At 35.2% G+C, this 17,944-nt stretch overlaps 2 protein-coding genes across 4 annotated transcripts; one reads left to right on the top strand and one right to left on the bottom strand.

The window, feature by feature from the left end:
- Positions 1 to 22: 22 nt before the first annotated feature.
- Positions 23 to 5,359, top strand: LOC149947285 (SUN domain-containing ossification factor). 3 transcript variants are annotated; one of them, XM_090173049.1, is made up of 13 exons: positions 23 to 196; positions 1,310 to 1,430; positions 1,493 to 1,594; positions 1,661 to 1,725; positions 1,790 to 2,187; positions 2,263 to 2,501; positions 2,565 to 2,738; positions 2,808 to 2,961; positions 3,026 to 3,145; positions 3,216 to 3,249; positions 3,366 to 4,660; positions 4,723 to 4,787; positions 4,846 to 5,359. In XM_090173049.1, the coding sequence occupies exons 1-13, from the start codon at positions 129 to 131 to the stop codon at positions 5,260 to 5,262; spliced, it is 3,252 nt and encodes a 1,083-aa protein (XP_090029175.1). In that variant the 5' UTR covers positions 23 to 128; the 3' UTR covers positions 5,263 to 5,359. The 3 variants fall into 3 exon arrangements, with proteins under 3 accessions (XP_090029175.1, XP_090029173.1, XP_090029174.1); XM_090173047.1 differs by having other exon boundaries at positions 24 to 196; positions 3,315 to 4,660; XM_090173048.1 differs by having other exon boundaries at positions 24 to 196; positions 1,661 to 1,716; positions 3,315 to 4,660.
- On the bottom strand, positions 5,307 to 12,149 carry LOC149947286 (uncharacterized). The gene is made up of 11 exons (XM_090173046.1): positions 12,115 to 12,149; positions 12,005 to 12,066; positions 11,857 to 11,940; positions 11,716 to 11,779; positions 10,908 to 11,660; positions 10,654 to 10,848; positions 10,267 to 10,517; positions 9,994 to 10,207; positions 9,662 to 9,931; positions 5,761 to 9,598; positions 5,307 to 5,698 (listed from the first exon to the last, which is right to left on the bottom strand). The coding sequence occupies exons 1-11, from the start codon at positions 12,140 to 12,142 to the stop codon at positions 5,362 to 5,364; spliced, it is 6,096 nt and encodes a 2,031-aa protein (XP_090029172.1). The 5' UTR covers positions 12,143 to 12,149; the 3' UTR covers positions 5,307 to 5,361.
- Between the last annotated feature and the right edge of the window lie 5,795 nt (positions 12,150 to 17,944).

The following is a 17,944-nucleotide window of genomic DNA, read 5'->3' on the forward strand; positions in this document are numbered from 1 at the left end:
GACAGGAAGTCGTTTGTTGTTTTCCGAGGAAGTTAAATTTCTTTAAGTTTACGCGTCAACCTACGATAGATTGTTTTTTGTGACTATTATTTATAATTCGATGTCAGTTAAAAAATCAAAACACCAAAATGCTGAAACGCATTTGGTCTTTTTCAACTCTCTTTGTTCTCTTTATGTGTATCACAGCCAGTTACAAGTAAGTTTATTTCAAACAAAATGTCGCAACCTTGAGTGGGCCTAGGTCGTGGAAAACCCAAAACATACAACTATCAATTCATTTTAGTAATGTCTCAACGTCCAAACAAATCGTTTGATCCTGACTTTGTTCAATTGTAGACAAAGGATTATAACTGTGGTTACCAAACTGTAAATCAGGCATTAATCATAAATAAATAAATCCTGATTAAGAGAAACCACTGATCATTGCTGAGTAGAGTTAACTTGAGTCTGAACCCTGTCCACAGTCACTATAATTAGATTTGACAGCTTTTATATTTTAAGATCAAAAAATCTTTTAACTCAGTTTGTTATGGTTCAGCACCCAAACAACACTGTCATTATGGATTTTATTTGTGGGGCTATTGAGAAATTGTTTGTTATAGCGGACTTATATTTGGTTTTATTTCTTTTTGTTCGGAGCCAAAATATTTTGCAATTTTTGTGTTTTGTCTCTGACTCTTTAGTATTAAACCACTGATATTTTTCTCAAGACATTTTTGTACAAACCAAATTCCATTTTTGGAAATAACTTTGTTAGCGAATTTAGTTATTCTTATGTCATCTTTGAAGTTATCAGTATACATCGCCCCCTGCAAATACAGGTTTTGGTATTCTGTAATAGATAGTTTTAAACTCGTTTCAAGGATATTAATTTCAACATGATGATCAAACTTGTGTTTGGTCTCAAATTTGGGCAAAACCTATGTAAAGAAGATGCCATTAATCCAATTGGTAATTGGCTTTATGGTTTGAATTTTGATTTTACACAATTTTAACTTAGTTAAAAATGTGCCAGTGATTTGATGGGCCAAGTAAAAATTCCCATAATTCTCAAACATTTTTAGGGAATTATTTTGCAAGACTGTTGCTTTACATGATATCTAAATTTCTGTTTAAAAATCTTTTGAGTCAGTTTGAATTTTCATTATCTCTTTGATATTGAAGTGGGGAAATGTTTGACCAAAAATAGCCTTTGACAAATTTTTATTTATGCCTAAAATTTCCATGACTTTGTGAGAAATAAATGTTTCCAAAAAGTAATTTATAATTAAAATAGATAGCCTCTAATAAAAATGTATATTTATTTCAGAAGCTCTGCACTGGGAAATATATCCAATCCCAGGCTAAGCAGAAACATTAATGCTTCTGAAATATTTTGGAGAGGAAAAAGGCCGAAGAAGAGTAGTACTATTCTTAGGGTATCTAAAGCGGTATGGTATATTTTGTTTGTCTACATTTAAAATTCAAATATTCTAATGAATAAAAATCGCAGGATCATGATCTCGAAAGAGGTGTATATCAGTCAACATCACTGCCAATTTTAACAAATTCAATTGGCAGCTCTAGTACTAATACCAATATTTTACTAGATAAGGTAATTTTTTGGGCTACCTCTGTGTAATATGCTTTTACTTCATATTTTCTTTTAAAATAATAATAGATAAAAACAGAGGAAATTCCTAATGTGGAAAGCACTATATCTAGTCTTTCAGATGGGTCAGCTAGGTAAGTTTGATTTTAATTCTGTATTATATTTGTGAAATACTCAATTTTTATTTTTCTATAATAGCGAACAAATCGTATCCATTCCAACTACAACCAGAAGTCATAGTGAAAGTGTAGAAAAAGCTACTGAAGAGATAAAGAGAGTTGAAGTAGAAGCGGATGACAAAAAAACCTTAGTTCCTACACCTGTTACCCCTACTACCAATGTAGAAGCTAGTCAGGGAACCCTATTGGAGACAAAACCTTCATTGCTTGTAGAAGAAAATGCTACTGATAATAAAGGTTTGCAGCTAGAAGGTGAAAAAGCTGATGCGCAAGTGGAAAAAACAGAAGTTGAACATGCGGATGAAATGAATGTTTCTGTTTCAAATGAGAAAAAAGCTCCGGCTGTTGAATCAGAAGACATGCCTTCTTTTGACGAATGGAAAAAGAAAATGCTCGCTGAACATCAGCAAATTGATGGTACGCTTAAGCTTTCACCTTGAACGTAAGTGATGTATTGGATACTGAACTGAAGGTTTTGTGTTTGTTATTTAGGGATTGGTGGTAAACCAGTTCAGATACCTAGCATTCCAGGCAAGAAATTGGGTACAACTACGAAAAGACGCAGAAATTACGCATCTTCGGAGTGTGGAGCTAAAATTGTTGCATCTAATAGTGAAGCAGAAGCTCCTGGTCGAATTCTTAATGAACAAATGGATATGTACATGCTAAATCCTTGTAAAGCCAAAATTTGGTTCATAATTGAACTCTGTGATACTATTCAAGCGGCCCAGGTCAATTTTAAAGTTTTAAAACATAATATGAAATGAAATATTAAGTTAATATTTTTTTATTAGTTCGAGTTGGCAAATTTTGAACTGTTCTCTTCATTGCCTCGGGACTTCTCTCTATATTGGAGTGATAGATTTCCAACTCGTGAATGGACACCATTAGGAAAATTTTTCGCTCCTGAACAAAGAGTACTCCATAGTTTTGACTTAAAACAACATGGTTATGGAAAATTTTTAAAGGTAAGTGACTAAGTGTATTAAATAAAAGACTATCGGTATTAATTTAATTGACTAATATATGTGTTTTAGGTTGAACTTCACAGTTATTATGGTAGAGAACATTACTGCCCCCTTAGTTTGGTAAGGGTTTATGGTACGTCTATGGTAGATGAATATGAAGAGATGGAAACTGGGGGACTTCACATGCATACTCACGTAGCAGAGTCTGATAGAGAGATACTTGGTGGGTTTTTTAGGTTTGAAGACCAAATTTTTGAGGTTTCTAAGTTCTGCATTCAATTTTGCAGATGGACCTGCGTTTCAACAACCTGAAGAAGATTCAACTAAGAATCTTTTCGGAAGCGCTAGAGATGCTGTTTTAAACATTGTCAGAAAAGCGGCGAGGGCTTTAGGAAGGGAAGATTTTGGTAATAATCTTTTATAATAGCCACGTGGAGTTGTTTTTTTTTCTAATTGCTTTTTTTCACTGTTTCAAAGGAGAACCACCAGTATCAACGGAATCCAGTTTAGGGTAAGTCATTAATAATTAACTTCGTTACTGATTTACGGAAATTAAATTGAGTCAGTATTTTATAGATCAAGTAGTACTATTAATATGGAGGAACAAAACACTTCTTTTCCAATCAGTATCAACAAAACAACACATTCCCTATGGAGGAAGACTGCTGGTTTGGGTCTTTTGTTAGATGAATGTGGACTCTGTGTTGAGAGTGAAGAAGCCTCACCGTGTTTCCACAGTCACAAATGCCTGTTCTTTCTCTCAATTTTTAACATCTCAACTGTTGCTCAGTTTTGCCAAACAACAGCGTGCTCTTTAGCCTCCCCACCTTTCAATAATCAGACAATATCTACTCCTGAGCCTCAGCAAGAAAAAATTAAACCAAAATTTGAAACTGAAGAGCCAAGAAAAGACGATTTACGATTGGATGAACCTACTATGTCAGAAGTAAATTCAACCGGTACGGTTATTTATGTCCCACCAATTTTGGAAGATTCCAATGCCTCGGAAATTAGAGAGGATAGCCAAATGCATGACAGCGTATCCCTGAAAACTCCCAGTCTCGCTTCATTCCCTACAACGGAATCTCAAGAAATTCCCAATTTACAGAGTTCTTTAACCGACCTTTCATTTCAACCCATTCTGCAAAGTGTTTCATCTTCATCTTCATCTCCCTTTATATCCGCGTCAGCTGTAGCTGAAACTGAAACGATAGTTCAAACTGTTACTCCCATGTTAGATGATGAAAATTTGTTAATGGATGATGAAGCAATGAGAGAGTCTTCTAAGAAAGATCAAATGCACGGTCATATTGAAATATCCCACCCAATTCCCATTAGAAATTTGGGAGTAATTATTCCTACTGGACAAAAGGAATCTGTGTTTATGAGACTTAGTAATAGAATCAAAATATTAGAGATGAACATGTCTCTCAGCAGTCTCTACCTACAAGAGTTAAGTCAAAGGTATCGTCGTCAAATGGAAGATATGCAAAGGGGTTTCAATCGAACTGTCGCCGCTCTGAATGAGACAGCTCAATTAGCTGAAAGAAGAGATAAACAACAACAAGAGGCCATTAAGAATCTTCAACTTATTGTAATGGATTTAAAAAAAGGCGTTGATCAGTTAACAAGCGAACGAGAGTCCTTCTTTAGGCAGGTCCTAGAAGCGCACTTGTTCCTTTTGGCTGTGGAAACAATTGTTATCGTAACAGTCATGACTCTTTGTATAAGAAGATTCAAATATCAACCGCTGTATGGAAAAGACGTGGACTTGATTTCTGATAGTACAGATTCTGTGCATCAGCAAAAGGTATTGAGTCATTGTTCATCTCCTTTAAAGAGGCATAATTCTACCAATGACATAATTGGAACTTTTGTTCCTGGCAAAAAACGAAGGCCTAGTGAAATTGTATCATATTCAGGTTTGTAGGTTTTTAACACTATTTTGTATCGAACCTTAACATGTGTTTTCCTTTTTGTACAGGCAACTATAGTGAACTTTTAATTGTGGAACCGGCTATGCCTATTTATATTGAACCTGGAGTTAAAGTAAGATTGCGATGATTTGCAAAAACCCAATTCCTTTACTAATTGTTTGTCATAATAGAACAAAAAGAGGAATCGACACAGAAAACCTCAGCATCGTAATTTGAGGAGGTCTTTATCCAACCCTACTATAAGTGAAGAAAATTTTATCGATAAATGTCAAAACTGCCACTCCAAAAAAAGTAGTAGCATTAGCTCTGTTGCAGGGGACTTGTTTGGAGCTTGCGGGATATCTAACTGTGAAAATTGCTACCACTTTGTCCCAACACTCCCTACAATAATTTCACCAGTAAAACCGTATAAAGTTCCTTTGCAAAATGTAACCAATGGAGCTCTAGCGCCGGAAGAAATTAGTCACCTTAAACCAAGTACTAGCTCTGCAAATGAGTTCAGCAAGATAAGAGAGGTTACTATGCCTAGTAAACAACCTTTCAGTTTCAGAAACTTGTTAAAATTCCGTAAGAATGAAGTTGTCTAGTCAGTATTTTATTACAGAAACTGTCCCATCTTAAATTATTAATGTGTAAAAAATGAAATTATAAAAATAAATACGTAAGACTTAAAATTAAAACTAATTTTATGATTTTTTTTTAAAAAAGTTAACAACTTCATCTACTAATTGAGCAAAAATGGAATCGGCAACAAAACGTTTAACAGTTACTTCATCATTTTCGAAATTGAGCCATAGGTTTTCTTCAGTGGCCAAGTCTTGGAGGAGCAAGGCATCTACAAAGTCGTGCTTCTTGTGTTTGAATTTGGTAGCTAGTCCAGGTCTAATTTTGGTGTCCAATGATGACTTTGTGACTTTGATAATTATGGAAATGAATTCATCCTTTGTATTTGGTAGAACCGGGTTCTGGACAGTATGTCTCATTTTCTTCCAAGGTTCCTCATGTTTCAGCTGTTCAGAAGACCTACATTTTGAAGATCAAAACATTAATGAAGAAAGTCCAAATTAAAATTCATATGGACTTACAATTGTAGTTGAGTAACTGCCGATTTACAAAGGTCAAACAGAAGCTGGCGATAAGCTCTCTCACTCTTGGCAGTTATCTCATCAAAACGAGCTTCCATTTTAAAATACTTTTCATCAGGAACTATTTCATCCAATGGCACTTTGTTAAGGCAGAAACTGTTGAAAAGCTGCTCGGCTGATGATTCTAAAAGTTTATCCACTTCTTTCTCCGAATTTGGAATATTCCATGGCGGTGGTAATGATTTACCTAATTTAGCTAGCTTTTCCAACATTGCACCTTGTGGAGGTGTGTATGGTGGTGGCGGTTTGTCAGGAATTTGACGATAGTAGTACTGGAAGTTGCCATTAAAAGACGAACCTTTTGCATTGTCATTTGGGGATTTCAAACCAAAATCATCTTCAAACCATTCAACGTCCATTTGAATATCTGTCACTGGATCAACTGTAGTAGTTTCTTCAGGCACATTTTTATCAAACAAGTCTTGATCATCTATCGGAGATAGAATCATTAAATCTTGGGGACGGTGTTTTAATGGAGGTGATTTGTTCTTCTCTTTTTTTAAACACAAAAGTATATCATTCACACGTTTGCTTATCCCTAAGCTGGAAGGTGGAGTTACTGATGTATTGTAGTTTTTGAAATTTCTCAAACAGTCTACAGTATTCTCAACAAGATCGGATAGTATATTTTCTGTTAATTTATCAGTTTCATCTTCGTTTGCGTCTGCCTTCTTAAAAGTACTCTTTGAGTCATTGCTAGGAGATACTTCGTCAAAGAAATGGGTTTTAATAGATAGTTTTTCTTTCTTGGATGATAAAATTTTCAAGCAGTATTCAACTTGCTGTTGTACTAAAATGTCCAACGCTTCATTGGTGGAAGCATCATCTATAAACTTAGATTTGTGGTTATCGGGAATGCTGTGTTGTGTTTCAACTTTTTTGTCCACAATGGCAATGTGCATAGAGGGAATTTCATGACCATTTATTTTACTTTGCAAAGACTCGTCAGAATTTATTTGATTTGTACTAGAGGAGTCGGAATGGAATGATGCATCTTTTTCTTGAAATTCATAAACATCAGAAATGCTAGAAACATCATCTTCAGTAAGGGCAGGTTGAGAAGTAAATTCTTTATCAGTTGATTTCTCATTTGAATTTTCTTGAACATTTGATTGTTGTGGGCTCAATAAAACTTCTTTTGACTTTTCATTATGTTCTGTTTGACTTATAAGGCTTTCATTAGTTACTGTTGGCTGTTTTTGGGAATTTGAAGCTTGGTTTTCAACACTGATAATGGAACTATCTTTCTCAATTGTAGAGTCTGATTCTTGTTGGCTCTTTTCTGTATTCTCTTCAAATAATGAATTAATTTCTTGTTGTTCTGATATTGAGGTTTTATGGCTTTCAAGTATATCTTCATTACTGGTCAAACTTTGGGTGTTCTCTACCGTTATGTTTTGGTCTGATGATTCTTCTATGTTACTTGATATCAGAGTATCATTTATACTTTCCTCATCATTATCACTGGCAGTTGGAACCGGTGTTTCATCAGAATATTCATTTGAAACCGATTTTGGCTTCTCATTCTTGCATTCAGAAACAATTTCACTAGTTATGTCACTGTCCTTACCAGAAGGTTCTTCAATAGTGAATTTTTCTGATGTCTGACTTTCAAAACTAGGTTCTTCAGTTGAAAGTACACTTTTAATACTATCAATAACAGATTCACCTTTGTCACTTGAATATATATCATCAATTTGCTCAGGGTCTTCATCAAAAACATTACAAGAAGATATTCTTTTATCTTCACTATTTACTAACAAATGAGAGGAGATACTCGAAGAGTCTGTTGGCAAAATAGATTTCGCCCTTAAGGAATCATATAATTGGTTCTTGGTTTCATCAGATTTACGGGAAATAATTTTTGGTTTAGTATATCTTGAAGTAGAAGATTGGTTGCTTGTGTCTAATTCTTTTTCCAAATTATGTTTGGTTTCTTCAATGAATTCTTCATAGGCCTTAATCTGTTTCTGTAGTGAAACTTCTTTCTCTTTTAAAGTGTCTCTATATCTCCTTTTCCATTCCCTGGCTAATCTAGCTGCTTCATTTTTTCGTCTTTTTAACTGCTCTCGTAAAGCTGCGACCCTTCCTTCTAAATCACTATGTTCTGTAATAAGCCCCGAGTTACGTGAAAGCACAGATTCATCTTCAGATGAGGAGCAATCTTTCTTTTTTTTTAATGCCTTCATTGGGATTAAAGGTGACAACATTTTAACCTTAGTTTGTCTCATGTTTTCACTAATTCTGGTTGTTGAAGATTTGCTTTTTTGACTAGTAGGCAATGGATTCTCGAACGAATTAGTTTCTCCAGATAATGTATGGTCAGAGGAATCTGATACAGCATTATCTCTAATACTTTCTAATACTGATTCAATCACTGAGGACGCAGTTAAGTCCAATTCCTCAGCGACCACTTCTGAAATTATTGAATCAGATGGCTTAGCATCTTGTATGGTAAAGTTATCAATCATTGAACTAACACTGGATATATTGTTAGATTCAGGTTTCAAATTCAATTCTTCTTTCACTTCACTTGATAAACTACTATGAATTTTGTGAGCAGTTGCTGAAGTTTCAATTTCTTCACTACAAATTGCTTTTGATTCTTTTTCTGAAGATTTAGATAAATCTAGGCTTTCTTCAATATTTTGGTTTAAGTTTGAAGATTTCTCATCTTGACTAAATGATGAATATTCATTTGAAGTGCTTATTGATTCTCTCGATCTATTTGGACTAAACTTGGACATTAGCTCGCTAGTCTGAAGAGCTACTGAAGAAGTTGTTTGTTGGGCAAATGAATAAGTTGGTGTGGTATATTTTTGATTTGTTAAAGGTATAATTGTTGACGTTGACTTCATGATGGCATCTTTAGCTTCTTCAACAGCTTTACTTAGGGCATCTTGATATTTAACCTTGATGTCTTGCAAGAACTTCTGATTTTGGTTTTCCTCTTCAACAAAAGCTAATTGTAGATTTTCATTAAATATTTGTTGCTGATTAAGATTTTGTTGGCTTATTTGTGCCATTTCCAAACACTGCATTTCATTTAGTAAATGAGCATCTTCCATGTAATTCAAACCAAATCTAAGTTGTTGGTGCAAATTTTCAGCTTCAAAACTAGGTGGCTGCAAATTTTCAAAAAAACCTCGAAAAGGTTTGTATAGTTTATTACTTGACGTATCATGGTTTTTATGAATTTCGGATAAACTGGATGATAAAGTAGAAGAATACTCTACATTCGAGGTACTTTTATGACTTACATTGTTTCCAGGTATCTTAAAAATTGTGTTGTAGGATTGATTTTTGTTTTCTTTTGCCACACATTGATCAGAAAACTTCATTTCTGAATCACTTTCTTGTGGTGCATTTTGGATTTCAACTCCTTTTGGTTTTACTGATTCAGCTGAATCTGAAGAGTTGAAGGACTGTAAGTTCTCAGGAATCTCAATACTTTTACTGCATCTTCCAGATGTTGTTAATTCATTAGCAAGAATAGATGAACTGGAAATTGACTTTTGATTGTTTCTTTTACCCACACTTAGTTGTTCACTGTAACTAGATTTTGTATTGTCAGTTCTAGAAAATGCGTTTTGTGATAAAGACCCAAAAGACGAATAACTGGAACTCTTAGATTCAAATGTAGTCTCTCCCAGTTGTGTTGGAAGATTTATCGAGGTAAATAAATTATCACTAGCACTTATGGCTTGGGACATTGAGCTTTTGGCAGTTGCATAGCGAGTAGAATCCTCTTTTCTGTCATTGCTTGAAGTTACTTGACCTATTTTAAAATTAGAACAACAGGTATACAAAGAGACTTTTCTAATGACATAGTCAAACTTACTATACTTCAGTTTCAGCACATTCATAAAACTATAAGGATCAGGCAGTAATCCATCATAGTTATAGTATAAGTTAGGAGGTGTACGAGGAATTTTTGTGGGCACCTTTTCCAAATGTGATATATTTAACAAATCCATAGGCTGTAAAGGTTCATTATTTTCTTCCATTTCATGGTCATTTGCAAGGTTTTCAGTAATTGGCTGTGGGTTCAAATCAAGTGCACTTTGGGATGGCACATTCACATGAAAACCATTTGTTAAAAGTTTTTCACCTTAATCAAAACATTCAGACTTTAGCCAACAGTATGACTGAAAATAGTACAGTAAAATTTACTTTCAGTATGAACACTTGTACAATTAGAAGAAATTTTTCCATCATCGATTGATTTTTCATGTTCATCTACAACTTGAACAGCAATGTTCTTCTTTTGTACTTCAACAATAGGTTTTCTTACTACTGGGTGTTCTGTTTGTACATTTTTATGCCTTTTTGGAACCGGAGACTTATTAGAAAGAGATATTACAAAACTTGGATGCCTATTTTTATCCTGAAAACATTGATATTATTTATTATTCGGCCAAAAAGCTTGAAGTTCTCAATTCTTACATGTTTAGCTTTCTGAATGTTGAATTTTCTAATAGTTATTAGTTTTCCCGTATTGGCTTTTATATCGTCATTGGAGTTACTAATTTTTTTCCTTTGAATTTCCATTAGACCACGCAATGCTTCTTCTTTTCTCTTTCTAAGATTTTCAATAGTCATTTTCTCTTCATTCCATTTTCGCTTGCGCTCCTTGTGTTGTTTTTTAATGTAATCTCTCACTTCATTCTGATTGTAAGGTCTTAGTTTGCCTTTTGCTGTTTAAGAATATGATTTTTATAAGAATAAACTATTTCACCATTTTGGTAAAATCTGCTTGAATCCCACCAGGATTAATTTACAGGTCAAACCTAGTGGAAATCAGTTATTTATTTTAAAATCACAAATACCTACGTTTTTCAGTTGATTGGTTTTCTTTCTCTCTAAATTTTGGAATTTTTCTCCAACTAAGAGGAGAGCGAATTTTATTTTCTTTATCGCTGATAAGCACTTCCTTCAAGTTAATTTCAGTTTTAGGTGGTTTTTTCTTTTTAAGTTCTTTGAGTTCGCCATCTTCCCCTTTTCTCCAACTAAAAGGTGATATAAGGTCTGAAACATAATATATAAATTAATCATATTGTAAAGAATTGCATTAATTCAAAATATACCTTTCATATTATTTTTATCTACAGATATTTTTTTTCTTGTTAAATGCTCTTGTTCAATTAAATTAAATCTATTTGCTATAAATCTTGGTTTGATTTCTCCATATTCACAAAAACCAGGGTAAAATGGTGGGGTTGGGGCTGGAGCAACTTTCCTTGAAAGCTGAACTTCAGTTACCAGAGTGTTTTTTTGGTCTAATACTAAGGTTGGATTCTGTAGAATGCGAAGCTCTTCCATATTTTCAGTTCTGGTTTTTGAAAAAGGTTTGGGTGGTTTCACTTTGTTTTTGTTTTCAACCATCTCTTTGCTCCTAGTTTTCCTTGTTGGACTTTTCAAATTGCTTTGCAGTTTGTCGTGTTTCACTGATAATTGGAGGTTTTTCAACATGTCTGTACGAGCATTATTCAAGATTTGGGATTCGACTCTTTCTTGCCTCTTCTGCACATTAAGAGTGTTATATGATGTCTTGTACCACTTTTCAGCAACTTCTTCCAATACGTCAACAGGTGGAATTTTCTTTGCGTAAGTTACATTAGGTAAGGTTGAAACAAAATTAGGTTGCTCCACCAAAGATGGTTTAAATTCAAACTCATTGATAACTATTCCTTTAATTAAACGCTTATTTTTTCTAATCGTTGTGTCACTACTTGAGAGGTTCTCTGTTTTGTCCATGTGCAAAATTTCACTCTTCTTCTTACGGTGTGTCTTTTTTCTTGAGTTACTATATACACATCCCAGAAGTGTTGGTTCATAATCTTTAAAAAATATAAATAATGAAATAAGAATAAATTGGGAAAAAAAGTTTCTTACTTTGTGAAAGTGTCTTTGTTTTAAGGCATTTCGTCTTCGCATTGCTACTTCTTCTGTCATATAGCTGTTTAAATGTATTATGATTACAAAATAATATTCAAAGACATTCAAACAATTAGAATACTAAATTACAATACAAACCACATTTGTTAATTTGGATTGTGGGACAGTTTCTTTAGCTTTATGAAAATTTAGCTTCTCTAATGAGTGCTCCACTAAATTAATCTGTAAAACCAGAAATTAGGAATGCATTACTTTTTTTACTATGACCTTTAAGTGTTATGCAAACCTTATGTTTTAAAGAATTTATTGATGCTGAAGTTTTTTGAATATCTGATTGATCACCATACCCTTAAAAAAATTATATTATAGCATATATTATATATTATTTAAACTTACTATTTAAAACAAAATTACTTAAAGCCATTACTGCTTTTCAATTTTCATGGGTGTTTTTATTTCCCTAAGCCAGCAGACGATTGTTTTTACTGTGAGACAGTGATGCCAGATCACCAAAATTAATTTATCCCTTCGGCCTTGGACCTTGGTGTCGAAATTTTTCTTTTCTTATAATAATAATTTTATTCGTCAGGTAAAGAAAGCTATTGTGCCCCGACAACGCGATGCGGACAAGCAAAAGTCAATGCTATTTTGACAATGGGTTCAACCAAAAGTGACATAATTACAAAAAGTGTGACAATCTATGAACTTTCGTATGCTAAAGGTTTAATGAATGCTCGACTCGAGATCGAAAACATAAAAGACTATTTATGGACGCCTTTCTGGATCTTTGTTTAGTCTATGGTATTATATCGTAGGTAGATGGCGATAGCATCTCCACAGAACGACGAAAAATCAAAAAGTACTTTGACCAGTGCTACTTAGTTCCTCCGTTCCTCACTATGAGGCGTTATTTGTTGGTTTTAACTTCCTTCCCTCCCAACTTGTATTTCGCTCGTAACATTCATTAACAAATAGGTCCGATTAATATTAATATTATATTTATATAAATATATATATATATATAAATATATATATATATATATATAAATATATATATAAATATATAAATATATAAATATATATATAAATATATAAATATATATATATTTATATATAAATATATAAATATATATATAAATATATAAATATATATATATATATATATTTATATATATATATATATATATATATATATATATATATATATATATATATATAAATATATATATATATATATTTATATATTTATATATATATTTATATATTTATATATAAATATATATATATTTATATATTTATATATATATTTATATATTTATATATTTATATATTTATATATATATTTATATATATATATATATATTTATATATATATATATATTTATATAAATATAATATTAATATTAATCGGACCTATTTGTTAATATATATATATATATATATATATATATATATAAATAAATATTACAGCAACGATAATTACATGGGGTAAGCACCACTAGCGCCAACCCCGAAACTTATCGAGGCGGGCCCTGAAGGCAAACACGGACGCATTAGCTTTGATATCAGAAGGAAAACAGTTCCAAACGTTAACCACCCGTTGGGTAAAGAAATTACGTCGAACCGCGCTGAAACATTGTTACCTCTCCGAGGGGACAAAGTCCCCTAGGAGGGGTTATACAACGACCGTGTCTGTCTGTGGGTCTGTGGGTGGGTCTGTGGGTGTGTCTGTCTGTCAGGACTGCGAACGCGTTCGCATTTTCGGTGCAAAGTGTAATCACTGCGTACGCAGTTTCTCAAAGGGTTGGCAAAACCACCGTGCGACGGTGAGCGTTAACGGATGCATTTGCGGTTTGGTTTGGATGGTGTTTTTTCGCTCACCGTCGTGACGGTTTGGTGTATTACGGTTTTTGTAATGTTTATGCGTAGGTTGTGAGTGTTGAATTTGTTGTGCTTGTGTTCTGATGGATGTGCATGTTGAGTCTGTTGTGTTTATATGGGCGTTTTCTCTCCAACTTCTTCTTAATGACTTTGGGACGGACCGAGTGCTGAGTGTAATGCTACCTCTCAACGTTCAATGGCAGGGTTTCCACCAGTTGTACACGGTATTCGTCTTAGTATCAATTTGCGATCGCATCGGGCGGGATTTGAACCCGAGACCTCCTGATTGACAGGCGGACGTTCTACCACAGAACCACCGACACTTGTTACGCCTTATTTAAAATTAGACCTTCAGCTTTATCGGAAGCGTATTTAATAGAGTACGAAATTTTGGTTTAATTGAAATAGAATTGAAATTGAAATTATTGCATCGAAGAAATTCTAATTTAGCGTTTCTCTATTGATTAAAAACAAATGCGCCACCCAGGTTTCGAACCCAGACCATTCGGCTTGGCAGTCGAGCGCTCTACCACAGAACCACCGATAGCTGCTTAGATTCACTGAAATTAAGACAGGCATCGTAAGCATAATAGGTAATAAAGTCTTTTTTTATTAATGAATTTATGAAGGCCTAATCTGGTATTTTTTAAAGGTTAAATCTTGTTTTAGCGCAGTCAGCCGAGATTAGAGGGTTAAAGGGTAGACCCTGTGGGTGGTCCACTTTCTTAACGACCTATATATAGTTCTGTTAATTCAAAGGAGATAATTTAACGTTAATTGCTTTAAGAGCTGGCGGTTAGTCAAGTGGCTCTCTGTGCTTTGTTGATGGTAAGGTTTTTTCTTCTTGTAAATACATTTGTTGTGGATATTTGGATATCTACGATTTCTTGGGTGTGCGAGTCATTATATGATATTGGAAATTGGACGGCATTGGTCTTTTTCATGTGGTATGCGTCACAACGTCAACAGGAAGTGAACGAGTCGTCCACTACCAGATATCTACGGTATCTTCATCAAGGGCGAGTGTTGAAATAAAATGAGCGTTAAAGATGCGGCAAGTATTTCGTAAGCGAGTAATTCCAAAAAGCCTCTGTAGATATTTCTTTCATTAAAATTTGCTTCGTATTATATTTAACTGATAAACTTGTTCTGTAAAAGGGTTTAATTCAATTGTGCATTGTTATAGTACGTCTAACTTACTGTTGTAACTACTTAACTTATGATATTCTGAATAAATTAAAATTGGTCGTTTCGTCTCAATTATTTTAATTATAATTAAAATTTTATACCGGACGGGATAGAAATGGGTTAATATTTTTAACAAATAACTCTAAATTGCGGAGATATATCTTTAAGGGTTATCTCGAGAAATTAATACCACTAGGGACAATTCTTCCGAGGAGAGGTATATTTTGGCTTGCCAACTTGTTTTTAGTTCCACATCGAGATATATATATCGAAGTGGAACTTTTGCTACGGATGGAATGTCGTTAAGTGTTGTTGTAGTTGGTTTGTTTGTTGCGGAAAGTGACGACACGGTAGATGGAGCTGCGAAAAATAATTTATATTATTGGCGGCATCGGGACTCAAACACAGATAGCTGCTGGCCGTGTAATTTCTAAAATGGACACCTTTACCAACCAAGCTACGCCATTCTCGACGCTTGAACTTTTAGCCTTGCACATTTTTATAGTTTGTATAGTTGGTCCAGAGATTGTATATACTCGGAACTTCTACTAGTCGTTTTTAGCGACGCGGGGGGATTTGGCTAGTTAAGTTGTCGCAATTGTCGTTCCTTTTTCCGCGTTATTTTACGTACATTTACGGCGTTTTAAGGTTAAGTGAACCTCAAACTTCGCCCCCACCCCAACTCAGTGGATTTCCACGAAGGGTGACACGGGCGTGGCGGGAAGTTTGAATTACAGTGTGGAGCTACACAACTTTTACCGATGGCCAGTTTCAGGTCTGTCAGGTAAACAGGCGGCACAATTTCGACCCCCCCCCCTTTAATAACAATACGTTAAAGTCAACTCTTTAAGGATGGTACTTTTTATATCAAACGATAGAACGCGCAGTGCCGGTAATTTCCGCCCCCTTCGACCAACCCCTTTAAAGGGAGAGTGACCGAAAAAAAACAAGTTGGTGTCATTGGATAGAACTCTTTGACGCGCACGCAGTGCCGTTAATTTCCGCCCCCTCCGACCACCCCCTTAAAGGGAGAGTAGTCGAAAAAAACAAGTTAATAAATTCATGGGTATTTTTTTTATGAATTTGCGAATTTACATGACTTTTGGTGTATAAACTACCCAAATGTTTGATATAAATTTCCTAAAATAAACCCATTTGAATCCCAGTTTAACAATTTCTTTAAATCATATTTCCACTAATTTCAATAATTTAAAAGAATTATGTTCGTCGTGTTTTGCTTACCTATTTCACCTTTGATACTTTCCGTCTATCTAACGATAGGAAATCACATGGCATCAACAGCGTTTGTATTGGTTTGCCCACCCACGTATCCTGAGGGTGGGTGGGCAAACCAATACAAAAGCTGTTGAGGCCATGTGATTTCCTATCGTTTGATATATAAAATTCCATCCTAATTAGGATGGAACCGCGTATCCAGAGGGTACGCGGTGCGCACTCTTTAACATAGATTGGTAAATTATATATCAAACAATAGGAAATCACATGGGCTCAACAGCTTTTATATCAGTTTTCCCACCCGGGTCTCCTGATGGTGGGCGGCATCCACTCTTTAACTTAGGATGGCAATTTATATATCAAACGATAAGAAATCACGTACCCTCAACACCTTTTGCATTAGTTTGCCTACCTGTGTCTACTAAGGGTGTATGGGTTTGCCCACTCGAATACACTGATGTGGAACTAATATTACGGCCTTTGCTGACTTGTTTAACAATAAGGGGGATTTGAGGGTGAAAAACGGATCAGTTGTGATGTTGTAGTGGGCGTAAATAATTTTAAAGGCCTCCACGAGGTCCGTTCGAAGACGCCTATCTTCGGGGTAGGGCTTAAACCAGATACAAGTTTCGTGGCCTTTCGCTGCACCCTCAGCAAATTCGTAATGTCCTTTACCAGGTGAGGCGACCAAATTCGGGAGCAGTAGTCGAGGTGAGGACGAACGTATGTTCGCCTGTTCGGTACAAGATTTTGAACGATTTAACACTAAAATGGGAGAAGGATCGTCGCAACATGTATAAGGCTCTTATTCCTCGGGAAGACGCCACTTTACTATGCGAGGTCCCCAACATGTGGCCAGAGAGCATGACTCCTAGGTCACGAACCACGGCATAAGCTTCGATTGCTCGGCCACCCAGCCGGTACTGAAAGTTCGGGTTATTTGCACCGCAGTGGAGCACCATAGATTTTGTTGAGTTGAAGCTAGCTCATACCATTGGAGGATACCCAGCAATCAAGGGCATCTATGTCCCTCTAGAGGGAGTGTGCATCGGTAGGTGAGGTGATCCTGTGACCAACTTTATTGTCGTCTGCAAATAGTTCCAAGAGAGATTCCCGAATAACAAAGGGAAGATCATTGATGAATATCACAAATACAGCCGGGAGTAGTGGCGTACTCCTGTAATCCCAAGTGTCTGGGAGACAGAGTTTGTAGATGGCCGTGTGAGGACGACCACTAATCCCCCAACAGTTGGTTGTCATACTTCCGCCACGGGTGTCCCGTCCCTATCCCCAAGTATCTCCCTGTTGGCGTGGCCGTAACCCACATCTCACACCTGATTAATCAGATGGAGGAGCGGACTGAATTGTCCCACCCGTCACAATCGCTCATAACGAGTTTAAAAAAATATATATATCACAAATAGTGTAGGGCCAAGGACTGACCCCTGAGGCACACCGCTAGTAACCTCCGACCAAGCAGCAGAGCAGACATCCCCAAGAACTACTCGTTGGAGCCAACCACTCAAAAAGTCGGCAATCCAGTTAACGATCATATGTGGAACTCCAAGAATTTCCAGTTTTCGGATAAGCATGGAATGGGGGACAGTGTCAAAGGCCTTCCGGGGGTCGAGATAAATGAGATCAACAGAGTCACCAATAGTACGTTTCATTTGAAACTAGACTAAAAACCAATATAGTTAACAAAATTACATTGCCGCGTGTTGCTTTAACAAAAACGTGTTCTACTTTTTAAAATTTGATTTTCATAATTCCATAATATAACATTTACTATATTAAAAAAAATCCGTCAAACCTTTTATATTATCCTTTTTAATCCAGGTATCTAGTTTTCGTGTTTGATTTATTACTAGCTTTCAACCTGTAGCCTTTTTAGACATTCCTTTTTAAAATCGTTGCCCGA

The sequence above is a fragment of the Leiobunum rupestre genome, chromosome 4 (assembly GCF_980474605.1).
Source record: "Leiobunum rupestre chromosome 4, qqLeiRupe1.1.hap1, whole genome shotgun sequence".
Taxonomy (NCBI): domain Eukaryota; kingdom Metazoa; phylum Arthropoda; class Arachnida; order Opiliones; family Sclerosomatidae; genus Leiobunum; species Leiobunum rupestre.

What these genes read in the sequence shown, in the direction of transcription:
- LOC149947285 (XM_090173047.1), top strand. Translation starts at nt 129, where the DNA reads ATGCTGAAACGCATTTGGTCTTTTTCAACTCTCTTTGTTCTCTTTATG. An exon ending in TGAACATCAGCAAATTGATG is followed by an intron (nt 2,188 to 2,262) that starts GTACGCTTAAGC and finishes TTTGTTATTTAG; the next exon opens with GGATTGGTGGTAAACCAGTT. An exon ending in ATATTGAACCTGGAGTTAAA is followed by an intron (nt 4,788 to 4,845) that starts GTAAGATTGCGA and finishes TTGTCATAATAG; the next exon opens with AACAAAAAGAGGAATCGACA.
- LOC149947286 (XM_090173046.1), bottom strand. Translation starts at nt 12,142, where the DNA reads ATGGCTTTAAGTAATTTTGTTTTAAATA. An exon ending in ACATTCAGAAAGCTAAACAT is followed by an intron (nt 10,208 to 10,266) that starts GTAAGAATTGAG and finishes CAATGTTTTCAG; the next exon opens with GATAAAAATAGGCATCCAAG. An exon ending in TGTGCTGAAACTGAAGTATA is followed by an intron (nt 9,599 to 9,661) that starts GTAAGTTTGACT and finishes ATTTTAAAATAG; the next exon opens with GTCAAGTAACTTCAAGCAAT.